Raw genomic sequence first — 22,144 nt, forward strand, 5'->3', positions numbered from 1 at the left:
AATTTCCTTTTATTAAAATGCAATTTTAATTGTACCTTGCTTAATTTCCTTTTATTAAAATGCAATTTTAATTGTACCTTGCTTAATTTCCTTTTATTAATGCAAACTATTTTATTTATCTTATTTACTTTTTTATTATATTATGAAAGCAAAAGCGTACGTACCACACCAGTACCCGTGCAAGGGTAAGCAGGTCAAATTCTACGTGAACGCGCAGGTAACACATTAGTACTTGTGCGGATGTACGAATTATTACATTAAATATGTATGTTTCATGTGAATTATACTAGCGACTTTTCATTTTTTATATATTTTAAACCATAGTCCAAATTTTAATAAATACAACATTAAACTTAATTATTTTATATCATTCTCTTTTTGTACTTTTATGTAAAATTATATTTCTACTGATTTTCAATAAATTTTATTTTTAAATATTTATTTATCTTATTTATTAAACTCTATAAATCCTTTTATTATTACAACTCTATCAATCCTAAAAAAAATTTATTTTATTTTATTTTTCACAGTTGTTTTTTTTACAAATTATGTGTTTAATAGTTTTTCTTAACAATAAAATTTTTTAAAAACTTATACAATTATCTTACAGTCTATTTTTTTGCAATTATTTTTTTTATTTTTTCTAATTTGTTTGAATTCTCATGACAAACTGATGACATATTCGCGGTCCACACCAGAACCCGTGCGGACGCACGGGTTTCCCACTAGTTATTAAAAAAATGCATGTACTCAAAACCTTGTTATCTCAAATATTTCTCATGAAAATATTTTGATTGAAGGATTGTGCGGTTGTGGAAGTATTGATTCAAATTTTTTTCTTGAGAAGCATTTAAGAAGTAAGTGGAATCGAAGCTTGAAGAAACAGATGATGAAGTGCAGATATGCTTGAGAGCTATTTGAAATTTTAGTAGGTGATGATTTTGGTGCAGAAATATAGTGAAAAAAAAAAAAAAGTAGAAGTGAGAGATACGAATGAAGAATAATGAAGGAAAAATTGTGCCTTTATAACCACTTCGTAATCAATTATGAACAAGCTATAATCAACTATGACGTGAATAAATCCGTTTTGCATAATTGAATAAGGAGCGCTTCTAATCGATTACTTATGATGTTTTTCAAACCATAATCGATTACAGTGGAGGTCGTAATCAATTATTCATCGCGCCTTTTTGGTTTGAACTCTTGCAATTGCTTATGCATAAGGCATGATCAATTATGAGGCGAAAAGGACTTTGCTTTTTGATATTTTTGAGAACTTAGTGCACTTGGTCCATTATGTTTGCACATTCTCTTTTACTTTCTGCATAATACTGATTTTAACAAAGAGTAGAGATAGTTTATACTCCATTCATTTTTTTAAAAATGTCCCATTTAAAATATTTCTTCTAAATTATTTGTCCGTTTAAAATATTAACGCAATATATCTTTTAGAATCTATCTTTATGTATACTAATTTTAACTTATCTAAGTAGCATGAGTACATAAATAAGATTTCATAAAGCAACGACTACATACAACAATAGTAATATACAACACTGATTCATTATGAAAGCGATGTTACACCCATTTTTTCTAGAGCAATGGAAAAGGTACCAGAGTTATAGATGGTTGATTACAAGGCAGAAAATAACATAAAAGGAGAAGCAATTAATAACAGACCATAAGCTATTATGAATCAGAAGTACTCCTCAGTCCTTCCCTTGAAACCAATTTGACCCAAAGTGAGGGAGATGAACAGCCCCAAATGCCAACAGATCAGCCATAACCTGTTTAACATGTTTGCCTTATTATGTCTCAGAAAGAAAACTATATTCAAATTTGAACAATTATAAAATGCGTCCATCAAAGGTCCCATGGTCTAGCGGTTAGGACATTAGACTCTGAATCTAGTAACCCGAGTTCAATTCTCGGTGGGACCTAATTATTTTGCAAAATACTTTTTTTTTTCTTTTTTTGTATACAAGCGTACTTGTTCAAATACAGTTCTTGGCATGCGCAGCGTTAAATCTCTTATGACGATCTTACTGTTTAATATGGCCTTACGGGCACGCGCAGCGTTAAATCTCTTATGACGAACTTACTGTCTATTATGGTCTTGAGAAATTAGTCTCTGCAGTTGCACGCATAAGATATCCGCGTGGCTGACTGTTTTTTACACTTATAATGATTATGAATGCATATAGCTGAGAATCAAGTGAACTTAAATGAAAAAAAGTAAAAGAAATGACTAACCAAAACTGTGAAGTGAGAGCAGGAGGAGTAGGGAAGTGAGCAAGTTCAGTTCCAATGCTATCAAAGAAAAGTCCAGTCAGACTTTTACCGTCAATAGCCGGTATGCTAGACGGTGCCAACCAACCTATCAACCCAAATCCAATCACATTGAAATCCCTCCGTAGCCAATCCCTCTGGAAGCTTCACACCATCACAAATAATGTCACAATTCATCTTTTTCATCATCAAAATAATTATTCATAAAGATCAAATAATTCAGTTTCACATACACCCCCAAACAGGACATAGATACTAATACGATGATGATACCCATAATAATTTTAAAAAAAAAATTAAAATAAACGTAATCACAAATGTCTGGCGGTGTCGAACATTGACACAAACACTGTTTTTTTCCAGAGGTTCAATACTAGATAGTTAAAAACCACATAAATCACTCTTATAATAAAAATTACCATGTAACCCTTCCACCATTTCCTCTTGCCATAGCTTGTCTCAAAGGATTCCTAGCAGTTACTTGTGGTTTCACAAATCCTGTAAACGAATCACAATTAAAATAAATACAAGCGTATTAAAAAATGATACATGATTAATTATGTTTTAATTAATTACATATATACCTGAGGTGAGACGTGAAGCACCACCCATTCCTACGACGGTTGCAAAGGATGTTGTTGCCATTCTAGTATGTGATTTTGGGGTGGACAATGCAAAGAGATTTGAATCAGATATGTGAGGAATCTAGTGGTGATGGTAGTTTTTGTGTTCCAATTATTATTATTATTGTTGGCATCTATGAAAAAAATTGAATCTTTCTGAATAGATTAGGTTTGGATTACGTTTTCGTGGATGTGGTGGTTACTCAATGACATCGTGCCACATTGGAGAGTTTGGGATAAAGTGGGGTCATCGTTAATCCCTTGGTTGGTCACTCCATATCGAGCAAGGATTACAAAAATACTAGTAGGAATCAACATTTTTTTATTTCGACGTGGAAATTAGTTATATGTTGAGAAGTCTAAGTATGTTTATATGTCCAGAAGTCCAAGTAGGTTTTTGGTATAGTGACGAGTGTCTCAGATAAAAAGAAGTATGTGTATTTGTAATGATAGCATTTTAATGTTTAAGTTAATAATGTTTGAGAAGTGTAAAATTGTAGGAGTATATTGAATCGTATTTTGTGCGATTTAAATTCACATTTACATGTGAGCGACGGTTGGAACCGTCATTGACGAACATGACGCTCTGTATGCGAGACCGTTGGATGTATTCCAACGGTTGAGAAGTGCATGATCTCTAGGTGAGAGAGTACATATGTTCGTTAGTGATGGACGTAGTTTTGAATTGGACTGAATTTATTGGATCATTTTCCGGGTTAAAACAGTCGTCCCTCCAAGTCTTTTGTATCAAATATGAAGTTATGATTGTTAGATTTGTCGAGACTAGCCTAAAAAAGAGTATGATTAAACGTTCCACGACCTTCGTTTGATTCCTCAAATGGGGGAATCGATTAGTGGTGAGATGCGTGGGGGTAACTATTGACCAAACGACTTCAAACACTAGATGAGGGACTTGTAAAAATGTTTTTTTTTATAAAACGATTGATATTACTTGGACAATTTTAAGAAGAGAGATGAAGCAGAGATTTAAGCCCCGAAAAATAAATAATAGGAAAACAAATGAGAAAGGATAGGAAAGTTCACGCACGAATTTATATTGGTTTTCCATAAACCACACAACATATCAATTCCTAAAGATATTCCTTTTAGAGTTACACTATCAACTTCGTCATTTATCACAGGATCAACCCCACTAGGGATGTCAACGGGGCAGATATTGTTCGGAGGATGCTTCTCCACTCCCCGCCCCGACCCTAAATTTAGTCCCCATCCCCATCCTCAATCCCCGCCACGGGGGAATATTTCCCTCCATCCCCATCCCCACAGATCCCCACGGATATCCACGGAGATCGAATTTAAAAAAAATTTCTACACTTTTTGATCAAAACTATGACACTAGTATTTTGTTTTTTTTCCCGTATTTTTTAAAACGCATATATTTGCATCTTTATTTTATAAAAAAAATCAAAATACATCTTGCATCAATAATAAATAAAAAAAGCAAAAGAACTTGATGTTGCTAATATTTTTTATGTAAAAATAAATAAATAGTAACATAGCTTCTTGCTACCGTGCTTCCACTAATTTACTACCACAATACCGATGTCGTCCAGCGCAAGTAGTTGATTATGTGTGACAAATCTATAACTTCTAATGACTCTTCATTTTCTAATACATTGTAAAATTATATAATTATATAATATATAAAATATATAAATTAACATATATCTTCGGAGTCGGGGAATCCACGGGGACGGAGGATACTTTCCCAATCCCCGCCCCAAAGTGTTATCGGGGGAACTTTTCCCTCCATCCCCATCCCCACGGGGAAAAAAATCCCTAACTTCGAATCTCCGCACAGATATTCCCCACAGGGATCCCCATTAACAGATGCAATTGACATCCCTAAACCCCACAATGTTCTTACGGTAGGCTTTTACCTAAGTTCAGCTTGCAACCTTTACAGTAATATCAATGTTATAAGATAATGATACAATTGATGTACAATTACATCACAATTTGATTCAAACAACAGTTACACAAGCAAAGTTCTTACTTAAGCATTTCTCTCTCTTAACGCTAAAATAATTCTAAGTGTATACAATTTTTCTAAGAAGATAAGGAGTAAGAGAGAAGAGTGGTATTCCAAATTTGTTATGTTGTGACGAAGTGAACATAAGTCCACCTTAAATAAGGGAAATTTTGGCTAAAAGAATTTTGATCGGAGCTACTCTCTAATCGATTAGCCAATAGTGCAAATTGATTATGACTTGGGTTTTTAGGAATGAAAAGTGTTTCGGGACGACCATATCTACCTCGATCTAGCCATGCCTTCATCACCCCGAACACCATAAGTCGAAGACGTCCCTGATTTAGATCAGGTATTCATTAAGCTTCTAGAATATTCTCCTGGCCACTAGACTATCAAAGGCCTATAAACAAGATATATGTGCCTGATGTGTGTAAGCCTCAAGTGCACGGTTGTGTCAAGTAGTAAAAAGTATTTATCCCATAGGGAGATGTGTGAGTACCAAATTTTATTGCAACTATGCTTATTTAAGGTGATCGTAAAAAGCTTTGTTTGATGCATATTAAAAAATAGATTTTAACCGCTAATAAAAAGGCAGGACTAGGGATTATGATCGTTCAATTAGACTTACCTATACTATTATTCATGTTTGCATTGCGAGAAGTTCTAAGCCATTTTTATAGAAAATTAGATAAATTTGCGCGTTACCCACTTTGGTGGTATGCGTATCTGAACATGTTTCAAGCACAACTATGATATTCAATTAAGAGCGTTACGTCTTGTCACATGATGCTGCATCTTGATTGTATCTCAATTGAGATCAAGTCACCTTGTCAGTGGCGCCACGAACTCAATTGTTTAGTAACTTGCTTTCAAACGTTGAATCATTATCTTTCGATACATAATCGACATATTTTTTGACTTTGCTTTCGCAACTGTCATTATCGTGGACTAGATTTCAAGTTATAAATTAAAGCAACCTCAGATTTCTTGCAATTGCAAATGAATAAACTAATAGGGGTTAGTCATGAGTTAAACTCTCATGACCCCATGTCCATAAGAAACTACTCACTCATGATAATATGGACAACAATGATAAACAAATTAAAGAGAATTGCAAGTAAATAATTAATTTTTTTAAAGTAATCAAATAACAAAATAAAATAAAGATGAAGTCAATAATAAAATAAAAGTACTAGAAATTACGATAAGAAAATCCAGAACTTTTATTTCTCTGAAATTATGATTGGCATGAATTTTGGTAAAACTAACTTGGCAGCAACATGTTGATAAAGATGTTATCAACTTGCAGACTCAACATGTCAAATGTGATTTCCTAACTACAAGCATAAGACATCTGGTCTGTCACAGATGTCCTAACCGGAAGTATAAGACATCTGGTTTGTTTCAGAGATGTCCTAACCAGAAGCATAGGACATCTAGTTTGTCGCAGTTTATAGTTTGGATGCAGTTGGCTATTTACAGATTATTGAATATTCTATGAATATTAATAGATCCTATGTGGCATCCAACTAATGAATTAGAGACTTTGTTGGTTTATTCTATTTTCTAAATGTTGAGACATTTTAGGAACGTTGAGACCTATTTGCTTGCAGATTGCACTAACTAACATTTCTACTAATGTCTCTGATTTGTGTGTAATCTCTGGTGTATGCTTGTTCTCTTCTGGGTTAATAATTATATGTGTTTGATTTATTTTCAAACACATATGGATAAACATGTCGAGAAAGATGTCATATGCAGGAGTCATTCGACATCGTGGCTGTTTTGGCTGGGTTGTTGGATCGGTTCAAGATTTAACAGATGCAAAATATTTTGAATTATTATGAATTCCTGTGTGGCGGTGATTTGGCGATGATTTTAAAGGTCTTGAAGATTCAAGTCAGAATCAAGAAGAATATTCACTTTCTAATGATGGAGATAATTTAGGAAGATTTGACTGAAGACCGATTTTTATGTAGAATCTTCTGTTGAATAGTAGCATCTGATATGCACAAGTGGATTATCATCAGTTGAACCTAGACTTCAGGTCTAGGTACGTGTCTCAACAACAAAGAAAACAATCTCCTAAAAAGGTTGAGGCTACTGAGAAAACAGTGAGGGGTTTGTTAGACCCTAAATTTATTTCAAAAGCAAAGTATATCAAATGGCTATCTAATTTGGTTCTAGTTAAAAAGGCCTCTGGAAATGGAGATTGTGCGTCGATTATATCAAACTCAATCGTTTATTCATATCTACTCCCGAACATTGACCAACTTGTTGATAATGAAACCAAAAGAAAATAGAGGAATTGGTTTAAGAAATATGGAGGTTTTAAGCACTATATGTCTCATGAAGTTATGTTAGAAAGTTATTAGACATAATGCCGAAGATCTTTGGCTCAATATCATGCAAGATAAATACGAAACCCATGGAAATACGATGCCTATGATGTATAGAGGTACAAACTCGAGTTTGTAGAAGGGAATTTTTAAGAGAATTCTAGAGTTGTTGGAGTTTGTATCTGGGTAGTAGGAGGTGGTAAAACTATCACTGCTTGGATTAATAGTTGGCTGGGGAAGGATATATGTCTGGATAGTTTGAATGTCATCATTCTTGATGGGCTTATGGGAGCAAAAGTGTGTGATTTTGTTAATGAGCATGGAAAATGGAACTCGAGCATTCTTAATCGTTGGTTGTCGTAGGAAGTGGTTGAGCAAGCTTCGTTCATGTCTTCCACCATATTTAGGGCATGAAGCTGGAAGTTTTTTTTTTTGTTATAGGTGTAACACCCTAATTTCCCCCCGTGTATTTATAATTAACAACCAGATTAATTTAAAACTTTCATACAATTAGGATGCTACTTTCATCAACAAAAACTTGCTCATATCATATGACATGTAACACATGCAACTTTTTAAAAATTATTAATAATAACGGTAACAAACATCATCATGTCTAACTTCATTTTATTGCAGCAGAAAACATCAACAAATTGTTATTTTAATATCTCAAAGCATAATTATATATTTTAGTAATTAAAAGAAATAACTGAAGGTGTGAAAAACACTAGAAAATAGGGGTTTGAATAGAGTTTTTAAAACACAAAGCTATTTCTAAAAACATTGCGCTTTCTTGAAACTACAAGTTCTTTACTATGGATAATAACAAAAAGATGCAAGAAGGAAAGAACTCGGTACTTTTATACAGGTTCACTTGAGAACTTTCAAGCTAATCCAGTCCACCCTTCCGAGGTGATTTTGCCTCTCTCAAGCGAGGACTTAATCCACTATAACCGAACCGATTACAATGGCACGGGCTAACTGCCGGTGACTAATGTTGCACAGACAACCTTGTGACTAACAACATGCACAAGCAACTCCTGTGACTAACAACTTCACATGTGCCCCCTGTGACAAACAACCTCTAAGACTCTCTAGCCCTAGACTTCTTGAGACAGCTGACCTTTACTCGGTCTCTCAAGGAACGATCAAACAACCTTTGATCACATGTTTGTTTACAATATAAGTGCTTCTACACAAGCAAGATGTAAACTCTCTTTTTAAAATCTAAGACTAAAAGAAAAATGAAGCTATTAACATTATATACAGAGTGAGTGTTTTCGTTGAAGTTCCTTAGCTTCTTCTTTGAGTCTTCAAGCCTTTTTATAGCCAATAGAGAAATATAACTGTTGGAGGGCAAATTCTGAATCATGCAGAACGTTGGCGGCTTGTCTGTAGTGGTAGACAAGATAATATGCAACATCCTCCCTTTTTCTTGGAGTGGGGTGAAACATTCGTCTGTACCTTGTATTTTCGTACTACAGTGTAACGTTAACTTTTTCTTCTTGAACTTCAGAGGCTCTCAGCATGAGTTGGAAGAAAAAGAATGATCATTGAATTCTTCAGAACCTCAAGTCTTTAGAGTCTTCAGAACCGCATCTTCAGAGTCTTTAGCACTTGGTATTCAGAATCCCTTTGTCTTCAAAAACTTGAGTCTTCAGAGTCTTCAGAGCTTCAATTCTTCAGAGTCTTCAGAACCACGTCTTCAGAGTCTTTCAGCACTTGATCTTCATAACTGGTTTCTTCATAACGTCTATCAGAGTGATGACTTCAAATGCTGCTGCTTCTGAAGTTGTTGCCTTACTACCTATCCAAGTTTGAGATATGAACCCAGTTTCAGACACAATTTGGTCAGCAATGAATGAAAATGCTTCAGAACATGGAGTTAGTATTGATGATGATGCAATGGAAATAGAGGATAAGGTGGGAATGGATTCAAATTTAGATAAAGATATTTCATCAAAGATCCCATCAACTGGCTCAAACTTCACAGATGCAGAGAACATGCTTGAAGAGGCAGCATCTATGAAACCATCAATTGATGATTCTGGATAAAACATTATTGAAGAGTTCTTCGAGGATTGGACTTGGTCATGCTTCTTCAACTCGCATTCATATTCTTATGAAGCTAGTTTCCTTTTTCCTTTGGAGTGATCCCTAGGATTTAGAATTTCGTACTGATTCTGAGTGAATGAGGGAAATCTATTGACAAGGATTCTTCTCCTGAAAATAGTGTTAGAGGGAACCACCAGGGGAGGGATACTTATTTTCTTTAGCAAGGACATGTGATGTAGATTGTAAGCATTAAAGTGTTCTCCAATTGTTGGGACCAAATCTTCTGTGAATCTTACTTCTTCAGTCATAAACTTGATTAGACCCCTTTCCATAAAGATATCAGACAAAACTCTTCCAAATGGAATATACGGTTGAATCTTCTTGTTTTCATTATTTGTGGTTTTGGTGTTGAAGATACTGTCCCTTAGATAATGGAATAGAATGAAGGGAAGATTCGTCTTCTTATGAGCTATCAAATAGTACATCGTGTACTTTTGATCTGTACTGAGGTAGTTTGAGGTGTTTGAGTAAGGTATAGGGTGTATGCATCCTAGAATAATTTTATGCCAAATCCTCAGATTATCCAGTAGATCAACTGCTTTATATTCCTTTTGATCCGGAGAAAAGTTCTTGAAGATAGTGCTATGGATGGTTCTTCTTAGAAATTTTGAATTTTCATTCATGTTATAGACCTTTCTCCCTTCTGCATAGTTAATCCCCAAAAGATCTGAAATAGATTTTTCAGTTATGACAATCCTGGAGCCTAGGATATGAGATACAATGTGATCCTTATCACACTTAGCTTGTCTCCAAAAATCCTTTATAAGAGCTTCATAGATTGGACATGCAATCCTTTATTTCTTCCGATGCTTCAAGTTCTCATAAATACTCTTCAATTTCTTCTTCTTCATCTTCATTAAGAACTTCACGAGCGTCGGTCAACATCTTCTCAAGAGGTGTAAACAAATGAACTTGACTTTCAACATTCATGATAGCTTCTTCAGTAACATCAATTCTAAAGCAATCTCCGTTGTCATTCGGATGCTTCATCTTGAAATCTCAATTTCATCAAACCATCATCAATGTCAATCATCATCCTTGTCGTCTTCATAAAAGGTCTTCCTAGTATCAATGGGGTATCAACATCTTCCTCCATGTCAATAACAACAAAATCAACCGGAAATAAGAACTTGTAAACTTTCACAAGCAAGTCCTCCGATATCCCATAAGGGCGAGTTGTAGACTTATCCGTTAATTGTAGTGTCATTCTTGTATCCTTCATATCAACAATGCCTAACCTCTTAACCATGGACAATGGAATCAAATTGATACTTGAACCCAGATCAACCAAACCTCTTCCAACATGAATATCACCAATAGTAACCGGCAAAGTGACTCTTCCAGGATCTCTCTCCTTTCTCGGTAAAGTACATTGAATTATTGCACTACACTTAGCATCAGAATAACCGTTTCAGGCTCAGTGTAACTTCTCTTCTTTGTGAGGATGTCCTTCATAAACTTGGCATATTTTGACATTTGCTCCAAAGGAATATGTCCATAAATCGAGCATAATGCCTCTCATTATCTTTCTTCGCGGGAGCATGAGGGTAAGGTAGATTACGAATGGGAGGGCTCATAGGTTTCTTCTTTCCTTTTTGAGTCTTTTTCTTTTTCTACCTCCTCTTTTTCTTCACTCTCATTTTCAACTAAAACTCCCTCTTTTTTCTTTGGTTCTACTTCACTCTCTACTTCTTTTTCCTTCTCTATCCTAACTTCCTACTTATCAACCTCCTTCCCAACTTCACTTTCAAGTACTCTTGCACTCCTAGTCACAACCGCCTTGCAAAGCTCCTTAGGATTAGTTTGAGTATTTGCCATGAATGATGGTCCAGTTTGTTTCTCGGCCAATTGCTTAGCTAGTTGACCAACTTGAGTCTCTAAATTCTTTATTGCCGCTTCATTACTCTTTTGATTCGCCATTGATTCTTGCATAAATTGATTTAGAGTCTCCTCCAATTTTGAAGGCTTGTCTTGAGGAGGTGGTTGTAGATAAGGATTTTGTCTTTGTTGATGATTTTCTTGTCTCCACCCTTGGCCATATGGTTGTGCATTTTGCCTTTGTTGGTATCCACCTTGATTTTGGTAAGGAGCTTGTCTTTGTTGATAGCCTCCTTGATTTTGGTTCGCCATATAATTCACTTCATTCATCGGTGGACAATATCCGGTAGGGTGGTCTCCACTACAAAGCTCACACAAAGCAACTTGTTTATTCTTGTTACGATCTTGCATTTCTTTCAATTGTTGAGGAAGCCCTGCCATTTGCTTGGTGAGTTCCTCCACTTGTTGAGAGAGTGACTTATTTTGAGCAAGAATTGCGTCATTGGTCCCTAATTCAATAAGTCCCGGTTTCTTTTGAACAACTCCTTGGTTATGTTGAACTTGATGATCATTCCGCGCCATCTTCTCAATAATCTCAATTGTCTCCTCTGCTGTCTTCGCCATCAAAGAACCTCCAGCAGTGGCATCTAACAAAAGCTTGGGTTGCGGTTGTAAGCCATTACGAAAAATATGAATCTGAGTGAGTTCATCAAAGCCATGACTAGGACACTTTCTCAACATTGACTTATACATTTCCCATGCTTCAATGAGAGATTCATTAACACCCTGAGAGAACACTGAAATAGCTGCTTTTGCTTCAAGCAACCTTGATTGAGGGAAAAACCTGTCAAGAAACTTTTCTTCCAACTCATTCCAATTTGTCATAGTTTAAGTGGGTTGGTAAAGATACCAATCCTTAGCTTTGCCAATCAACGAATGAGGGAACAATTTCTTAAACACCTGCTCTTCCTCTCTTTCAGGAGCTCCGACCGCACCAGCAATATCAAAGAACTTTGTCAAGTGAGTGTATGGATCCTCATGATCAAGTCCTGCGAAAGGACTAGCATATAACAACTAAAGAATGCCAGTCTTCATCTCCGAGTTTCTTGCATTGTTGTCATTTCTTGCAAATTGAGCTGCTCTCCTCGGAATATTTGCACATGCTGGTCTTGGATTTGGTGGTGGTGGTGGATCACCATTTCCCGCCATCTCTCCTTCAATAACTTGTGAAGTTGATGAAGTAGTTGCTCCTTGTCCTAACCTTCGTTCTTTGGCTAGTTTCCTTCTTCTCCTTGTTTTGTTGTTCAGTCTACGTGCGGTTCTTTGAATCTCTGGATCAAATAGAAGTTGGTCTGCAGGTATACTTCCTCGCATAAACAAAAGTTGAAACACTAACCAAACAAGTGAGCCAAGACTAGGTAATAATTGTTAAATTTAATAATTATTATTATTATAATACTCAAAACACAAAAACTATTACTATGCTGGTAATATCTAAACGCCAATCCCCGGCAACGGCGCCATTTTGTTAGAATATAGGATAAGTATTTCCTTTATCGTTTCCCCAGGGATTGATGCGATACTATCACCGTTCTACAGTTTAGTGTATTTTGAGTTAAGGTTGGGTAAAATTTTGGTGTCATAAGATGTAAAAAGCATGAAAGATAGTTAAAGATAGTAAACTAGGGTTAAAAAACGATTTGGTAAAACTGTGTCAAGATTAGTTTTTGTTAACTTGCTTTGTATATACTCTAATGATCATGTATATGAACATATTAATGATTAATATAACCACGTATCCTCTCGATATCGTTTATCTCTAAAGCAATATCGTGAATATTATCATATTAACCGTCAGATGATCTCTCATGCCGACAATCAACATAATAATCTTTAAAACTTGATACAAGTGATTATCAACTCACAAATCTATCTCTAGAGTTTGTTTATTGATATATGAATATCCGTTAGGTCAATATTTGAAACATATCTCTCAATAGTGCATCGAAACAACATATAAACATGAATAATAAAAATATTCACCATATATTAATCATTAACAAGGTTCATACACAAAAGATCAAGCTAAATACATAGTATAGAAGCTAACTACCTCTAATCTTGACACATGAGAAGTTTAGCTCTCCATAGCTTCAACAACAAACATCAACACAAGATTTTCTAGCATAAAAATCCAAAGATGATGAAGAAATATGCTTGAGAAATCTTGAATGCTTTTTGAGTTTTTCTCTTCTTCTCTTGCCCTAGAATGTTGTTGGTTGGTTGAATGAAAGAAAGATAAGGATTCACTATAAAAATATCTCCATGTGTCTAAAAAAAGTATTCTTCAAAAAGTAGTCCCGCTTAGTGCACAGAGGGCCACTAAGCGGACTAGAGAAAATATCTTCTGCCATGAAGGGTCCGCTAAGCGGAATGAGGCCGCTAAGTGGAATTGAAAACATGATTCAACTCTGGAAAGCCCACTGGAAGGCCGCTTAGCGGACCTTGCTGAACAAAAAATCTCATTAGCCACTGGATAGCGCGCTAGACCGCCGCTTAGCGGAACTTGCTGATCAACACTTCTTCAAAATGCCTCCAAACTTGCTCCAAAGTGACATCTTTCACAACTATCATCCAAAGCTTTCCCAAAATGCAAAATAACTTCAAAACATATAAGAAAAACTAATAAATTACATATTTACTACTAAAACTCGATTTTATTTATTTATACGATTATAAATATAATTGAATCAAAAGTAAGGAAAAGAGTTATCGAAGTACCACAAAAGTAATTACGAAACTATCCACATTTTGGATTCTAACAGGGACCCTGTTTTAATTTAAAAAATAAATCTACAAAAATAAAATTTTATATTGATATTTTAAAAAAATCATAATTTTAAAAACAAATTACGAGTTTGCTCATGTTTTTTAAATATAAGTGTAAAATAGATTTTAAAAACAAAATATAATTTTATATCTATTTTAAAAAAAACAAACACAAAATATATCAAATTTGGTAATTAAATTCTTTTCTGGACCCTTTAATATTTGAGATCCAGTGCGATAGCACATGCTGCACATGCACAGGGCCGGTCCTATATATATATATATATATATATATATATATATATATATATATATTAGAATGTGAGAATGAATCTGAACCATTGAATTTTAAAGTAAATGGAGGAGATTATAGGTGAATCTTTTTTTTCTCTCTTCTACATTATGAAATAAATGATGTAGAAGATGGAAAAAAAATATTCACCCATAATCTCCACCATATAATTTAAAATTTAATGGTTCAGATTCATTTTCACATTCTCATATAGATATGTCATTCTCATATGATATGTGATATATATATATATATATATATATATATATATATATATATATATATATATATATATATATATATATATATATATATATATATATATATATATATATATATATATATATATATATATATATATATATATATATATATATACTGTGTGCCAAGTTGCAACACTGTCAGCCGACAATCAAATATTTTATTGGGCATCCTTATCTTTTAATTAGCCATGACACGATTAATACGCACGTTGTTAGTGAATAGAAAAATAGATTTATGATGTGCTCATAAATATGTTTGAGTTGGACAGGCATAATATTAAATGTAAATAGTATGGACAATGCTATCCAGTATCCAGTGCCCCGGGGTATTGGTTTATTGGTCCATTAGTGTTTTCCTTTTATAATACATATGTTTAAGTTTTTTTTCTTACATATTTTGGATTATATTTAAATATTTAAATTTTTGTGTTATTATTTAAATTAAATATGAATTTTTATTTGAGTATTTTTAATTACTATTTTGTTTTTATCCTATATTTTATTGATTAATTTCTTTTTTCAATTTTTTTTTGAAACCTTCAATTTATTTTATTTGAAAAACAAATAAAACAAGTAGTTTGAAACTTTGAATAATAGATATTGTAAGAGAGACAAAGAGTCAATAAATAAATTTACTCCTATAATTTAATACTGTATTTAATTATGGATACATAGTTAAATTAACATTTAATTATCATTTATTTTCAAAAAAGTAAGTAGAATTAATGACTATTTAATGTTCTTTAATCTTAAATATTTTACTTATTAATGTACTTCCAGCGCATTTTTTTAAGTGTAGTTTTAACATAAAGCTCTTCAACCAAGATAGTGAATTATTATAATTTTTTTATTATACTCTATTTTATTTTCTCTTTCTAAATAAATTCAATTATACACTGTCTATTTTTCCAATAACTAATTGATAAAATAATTAATTTTATGAAAAATGTGAAGTGGAGTTATTGAAAAGTAAGGGTATAATTGACAAATTATAACATTAAACTATAAAACAACACTTAAATAAAAAAAATTCTTCTAAAACGACACTTAAAAAGAAACGGAGGGAGTAATAATTAAATAAAATAAATTATATTAAAGGACAATTCTAAGGTGAAATCATCAAAATAACTTTTTTAGTGAATTTATAAATTTGACCGATCAAAAAACAGTATTGTCTTAGAATTTTTTAATTTTGACTTAGTCAATGCCATGAGGATTATATAGTGCACATCATTACTGTGTACCTCATAGATTAAAATTTTTAATCTTTATCTTTAATCTTCATCTTTTACCTCTAAATCCAAATTTTTCATTTTCATCTTGTATATCCATAAATTTTCATTTTTATTTTGATTCAAAAACTATGTTCAAGAACTCTCATGAACTCAAGAACACAAAAATGACAAAATCATAATTCTTAATTGTTTCGAGCAAATGAATACACCAGTATAAACGGAATTTCACCACATGAACATGATTCTATAGTTAGTTTTTCATAAAAACCTCATAACCAAGCTGAATCGAGTGTGTTTGTGTTCGACTTTCACGCAACTTTTTTGCTTCGATTAGTCAAATTCACGGCTTGTTTTGCAATTTTGAATACATATTTGAAGTCACCGTGAAATTCTGATTCCAACGGTATATAATTTGTGAATTAGTTAGTTGATTTGATGATTTTCGAATTTTTGTGCAAGAACTCTCATGAATTTAAGAACACAAAAATGGCAAAATCATGATTCTTAACTATTTCAAGCAAATGAATACACCATTAAAAACAGAGTTTCACCATGAACTCGATTCTATAATTAGATTTCATAAAACTTCATAACCAAGTTGGATCGAGCGTGTTTGTGTTCGAGTTTCACGCAACTTTTTTTCTTCAATTTGTCAAATTCACGGCTTGTTTTGAAATTTTGAACACATATTTGAAATTGTGGTGAAATTCCAGTTTCAATAGTATACAATTTGTGAATTTATTAGTTGATTTGGTGATTTTCAATTTTTTTTATTCATGAGATATAACTGAAGATCATGAACACAAGATGGAGATTCCGAGTTTTAAACTGGATTGAAGTGACTCAACTAAAAGTTGAAGATGATGATTAAATTTTTTTAATAAATAAAATTAAAAATGAAAATTTCTTTATCAACCCCCATGTCTTCTTGGTCACCTCTGGTGAAAAACCCAAATTACCCCTAACTTCGGAAATGCATTTCCGAAATGCAAGAAAAAGGTGTTTTCGGAGATGCATCTCCGAAAGCGCCTTTTTTTTTTTTGAAAAAATTGTCTTATTTCGGAAGTTCATTTCCGAAAACAGCATTTCGGAAATGAACTTCCAAAATACTGCGCGTTTTGCAGATTAAGCAAAACAGCCCCCCTCCCCCTAATCATTTACCCTAATCTTCTTCCAAACTCAAACTCTCTGCAAAAATTCTGCAAAAGCAAGTGTGAAGTAGCCAAACTCTTCTTCCAAACTCAACCAAACTCATCATCAAACACTAATTGGTAAGTTTATCATTGTTTTTTCAAGTTTTAGATCCATTTGAATAAACTCTATTAGGGTGTTTAGAAACTGAAAAAATCACATTAAGATAGGTTAGTACTGATATTAGGATGTTTAGTAGGCATAAAAATAGTTTTGGTTTAGGTTTTTGGGGTCTGCCATTGGAGGTTGCAGAGAAGTTCTGCGCAGGGGTGTTTCGGAAGTTCATTTCCGAAAACACCTCCATCCCAGTTTTCGGAAATGAACTTCCGAACTGTATCAGAAGTGCATTTTTTTTTGTTTTTTCATTTGTCTCGCATATTAATCGATTTCGATTGTTTATAGGAACATGTCAGGCAACCAACCATCACGCATCAGACAGGGTAGGGAAACCCAAACTGCGTCGGCTAGACGCGAGCGGGTGGCGGCGCAGCTGGCGTCGACACAGGGATGGGGGCAGGGCCGGGGATGACGTGTGCGAGTTCCCGTGGGCGAGGGAGAGGGTACATCTGCTTCAGGATCTAGGAGTCGGCTGGCTCGGGTATCTTCTTCCCGCCAGCGAGAGGAGGAGGAGGAGGAGGAGGAGGATGAGGAGGAGGTGGCGGCAGTGCCCTACCACGAGCCGGAGGGGGTACCGGATGTTGACCCTCCAGCCGGGGAGGAGGATGAGCAAGATGACAGCTATCCGGGAGGGCCCATTGAAACTTCCGTGCTGATTCACTACCACAATCACGTCGCTCGGCGTATCTGGGAGGGAGAGGTATTTTTCATAAATTAACCGTTTATTTGTCACCATTTTTTATAATTTAACCGTTTATTTGTCGCTTATTTAATACAAGGAACTTATTTGTTTTTTTTTGTAACAGGAGAGAGAGCCGTTGAAAATGGTGAACCACGCCCGGAAGATTTTCAGTCTGTTTAAACCAGCAGCAGTGTGGTTTAACGACCATGTGCGAGGTTCAGGGCTCTGCATGACGGGGTACACCACCATCAGCACCGGCATGCAGGGGGCATTTGTGGAGCGCTGGCACAAGGAGACGTTCTCTTTCCACTTGCCGGTTGGGGAGACGACGATCACCTTGCATGACGTGCAGTGTCTTCTCCACCTGCCGATTAGGGGGCCGCTGTTGCACCACTCCCGGATCCAGAGGGTCGAGGCCATTGAGTGGATGACGCTCTATTTGGGCATGGAGCACGAGGTTGCTCACTTTGAGTGTGTCACGACATCTGGGCCTCATATCCGGTTCACCACACTGAGCGCTTATTTTGAGCACCACCTGGACGCGGCGGCCGATGCCGAGTAGGAGGGTGACGAGCTATTCACACAGTATCACCGCGGCTGCGCTCTCCGGTGCTGGTACATACATGTGGTAGGCGCTGCATGCTTTGTGGACAAGAGTGCAAGGTACGTCGACGTGACCTATCTCCGCTACTTCATGGACCTGGATACCGTTCACCAGTGGAACTGGGGGGCAGCTACTCTGGCATACCTCTACCAGAAGCTGAATGAGGCCTCCAACTGGAGGACGAGGCAGTTGGTCGGATCCTGCACACTACTTACGGTACGTTTTATTTTAATACATTCTCGTATTTATTTATTTATTTATGTTTCGTATTTATTTTTAATATATTATCGTGTTTCTGTTTCAGAGCTGGATCATCTCCTACTTCTCCCGCATCCACGGCTTTCACATCGATCCTGCGTACGTGGACGCCATGCCCAGGGCCGCCAGATACGTTCTCTAGAGGGGGAACGATGCGATGGGACCATACCGTGGATACCTGGACCGCACGATGCACGACGACGTCACCTGGAGGCCGTTCAGAGACTACGCTCAGATTGTCCCCTTTGACGGCATTGCTCTATATTCAGGCTGGCTGGCATGCGGGACTACCATCATGGTCCGGTATCTCCCTGAGTGGTGCATGCGTCAGTTCGAATTCGTGCAGCGGATACCCAGGTCACCCTTTGAGGCTGCTCCCGACACAGTGACCCGAGTGCAGCTCACTGCCATATGGAAGGACTGGCAGCATCATGTGGTACCGCAGGAGTACCGTCTCACTCGGGTCACACAGGACTGACACAGTGAGGAGGGATACGTCACATGGTTCTATCGGGTGTCACATCCTCTGCTGAGACCCGACGTTCCCGGCGCTCCTAGGCCAGCACACGAGGAGATCCTGGAGAACCAGCAGGCCGAGGATGACCACGCCATTGATCTCATGCCGATCTGCCAGCGTATAGAGATGCTTGGGCGGGACGCGTTGGATCGAGGTGTCGTTCAGCAGGGCGGTCCAAAGGCTGTGGCTGTGATGGAGATGATCGTCACTGATGCGGGCCGTGCGGCGGGGTACAGGCGGCAGAGGAGGGCCCAGGGTGAGAGGGTTAGGCACACCCAGTAGTGGTCGGGTTTATTTATTTTTTGATTTCGAATTGTATCTTTCGCATAGTATTATTATTATTTTCGGCTTGTATATATTATTTGGATTTGATTTATCATATTAGTATTTTCAGTTTATCTGTTGCTTATTTTATTTGGCGTTTGCGTTTAAATAAAATGCGAGACTGTTAAGATAAAACATAAAAAAAAAACACAGTTTTTGCATAATTCGGAAGTTCATTTCCGAAGACACCCCCATAAGGTGTTTTCGGAAGTTCATCTCCGAAGACACCCCCCATGAGGTATTTTCGGAGATGCACTTCCAAATTGTGGAAATTTTTTTAAAAAAAAAAAGCGCTTCGGAAGTTCATTTCCGAAGCAGGGGTATTTTGGAATTTTCGCTGTGGGTGACCCCCATAGTGAGGTGGCTAAAGAAATTTTCATTAAAAATATAACTCACCTTTAAATTAATCTAAAGAATAAAAGTTACACATCTCTCTTGTAACACTAAATCCATTTCCAAATAATTTTTTTTAAAGTTGTCATTTTTACAATTTCGCCGTAGAAGCTCTCTGTATTAAAGGGATAAATGGGGTTTACACTGGAATAATGACTAGATTACAATTGTTGAATAATAAAATTATGTTAGAATTAGGTAACATAATTGAATCATTGAACCATAACATGAAATTATTGGTATAGCAGTATATGTAATATAATATTCTAGTAGTGATTATGATCACATGGTTTACTATTAAAGAAAAAACAAGTCAATAGTAAATGTTTTGTAAATTTTCACAATCATTGTAAACATGGTGGTAAAAAGTCAACGCCACCCTCAGAAACCAGCAAGGTAACAAAACCAAACACAAACAACAAACGCAACCACCATAGAAACACCATCCCTTTCCTTCTGTCTTCTATATTTCCTCTCTCTCCTCTCCCTAACCACACTCAAAAACCTATCAAACCTCTCCATCATCTCTCCCACTTCACCCACTTTCTTCCTCTCCCCAAACTCCATCGCCTTCTGCAAAATCATAACCCCTTCTTTCCCACTCACCTTCCCTCCATCCATATCCTCCATCACTAAACTCACCTCCCTCACGTGCAACTCCCCTCCGACTTTCCCACAGCACGTGACCTTCACCGTACACTGCACTGTCTCCGTCGCGCGTCGCGCCTCCCCCGCCATCGTCACTGCAAAGAGAATCTCCACGTCTCTTGTTAGCCAGTGCCGCCGTACTAAAACCGGCTTCCGGCTCGAAACATTCGCCGATCGTTTCCCGGTGGGATCGAGTAGGATCCAGCTTAAGGATAAATTCTCCTCCAAATGCTTCAGCAGTTCATCGTCCTTTCTCACGAACTTCACCTCCGTCGGAACTAACTCGTTCGGCTCTAGAATTTCAATCCATAGCGGAGATGAAAGAAATGAATTCTTTGTTGTTTCGGTTCGCCGAACTCTCGAGAACACCGGCTTACCTTTGTAGAAAACATCCACGGCGGAGATGATCTCTATCGGAGGAGGAGACGAAAGAGGCTTTGAGTTGCAAGAGAAATGATGAAGTACCGGGAATGCGTCGGAGAAGAGCGAACGGTGGCGGTTTGGGAAAGTTGAGATGATGTGGCAGGTGGTGGGGTCGGCTAAAGAAGGCCACGTGGCGGTGCAGATTTTTCGCCAGAGATTGTCGTCTATACAGAGGTGGCGGAGGTGAGAGCAAGTGGAGGCGGTTGTTGCCAGCGTGGCGGCGTCGAGGCGTGTGAGGATGTGTGTATGGATGATGTCATGATGCATGGTGATGATGCTTGATGTTGATGATGATGATGAAGCAGCCATCATGGTTTCGGTTTTTCCTTCCGATGGTGTTGAAGCAACAACCATGTTCTTATGAGAAGGGTGAAAATATGAAATGTGAAATATTTATAGCTCTAATGCATGATAAAGAATGTTACTTTTTTTTAAAGAAAATAATAAGAAATGTTAGTTGGATAGGTACAAGCTAGAGAATAATTTAAGGGGTGTGTTATTTTTAAGGAGGGTATAATTAAGATGATAAAGTTGGAATGATGATGAGTCAAGTCAATGTTGGTTGTCAAGTTTGTCCACATTTGGGAAACTTCATCACATCATTAGTAAAGTATTGATGTTCAAACCGGGATTTTTTTACCTACCTGCCACTATTCTAAAATAATAATACCAATATGCCCCATGTTAAAATTAAAACACCAAAATGCCACACTTTTAGTTCACGTCCGTCCAGGGGTTGGCCGGACCGGTGAAGATTTTTTTTTCCCAGTTGGGGTCCGGCCAGGGGTTGGCCGGACTCTAACTGACCCTTTTTTTTTTCGTTTTTTTTTTAAAATGATTTAAATCAATTAAAATAAAAATTAAAAAAAAAACAAAAAAAAAAAGGTCCAGTTAGAGTCCGGCCAACCCCTGAACGGACCCCAACTGGGAAAAAAAAATCTTCACCGGTCCGGCCAACCCCTGGACGGACGTGAACTAAAAGTGTGGCATTTGAGTATTTTTTTTTCATTTCATGGCATGTTGGTATTATCTTTTCATTATTGGGGCAGATAGGTAAAAAAATCTCAAACCGGTTGAGTTCGGATTTTGATGTTGTTCGGTTTTTTTCATCATCTACTTCTTGTAGTTTTTACAAATTTTAGTTTTCATAGCCGTCTTCACTATTGTAGTCATAATTGATTGATTTAAAAG

At 36.3% G+C, this 22,144-nt stretch overlaps 2 protein-coding genes and 1 non-coding gene across 3 annotated transcripts; 1 reads left to right on the forward strand and 2 right to left on the reverse strand.

Annotated features, from left to right (window-relative positions):
* Positions 1-1,544: 1,544 nt before the first annotated feature.
* LOC131606830 (photosystem I subunit O-like) lies at positions 1,545-3,036 on the reverse strand. Its single transcript, XM_058878940.1, has 4 exons — positions 2,874-3,036; positions 2,709-2,787; positions 2,254-2,433; positions 1,545-1,787 (listed from the first exon to the last, which is right to left on the reverse strand). The coding sequence occupies exons 1-4, from the start codon at positions 2,932-2,934 to the stop codon at positions 1,697-1,699; spliced, it is 411 nt and encodes a 136-aa protein (XP_058734923.1). The 5' UTR covers positions 2,935-3,036; the 3' UTR covers positions 1,545-1,696.
* Positions 1,869-1,940, forward strand: TRNAQ-CUG (transfer RNA glutamine (anticodon CUG)). The gene has a single exon. It is a non-coding gene; the product is annotated as a tRNA-Gln (tRNA).
* Positions 3,037-20,081: 17,045 nt separating the features above from the next.
* LOC131606831 (F-box protein At2g27310-like) lies at positions 20,082-21,398 on the reverse strand. The gene has a single exon (XM_058878941.1). The coding sequence runs from the start codon at positions 21,305-21,307 to the stop codon at positions 20,264-20,266; it is 1,044 nt and encodes a 347-aa protein (XP_058734924.1). The 5' UTR covers positions 21,308-21,398; the 3' UTR covers positions 20,082-20,263.
* Positions 21,399-22,144: the final 746 nt, after the last annotated feature.

This window comes from Vicia villosa, linkage group LG5 (genome assembly GCF_029867415.1).
Source record: "Vicia villosa cultivar HV-30 ecotype Madison, WI linkage group LG5, Vvil1.0, whole genome shotgun sequence".
Classification (NCBI taxonomy): Eukaryota; Viridiplantae; Streptophyta; class Magnoliopsida; order Fabales; family Fabaceae; genus Vicia; species Vicia villosa.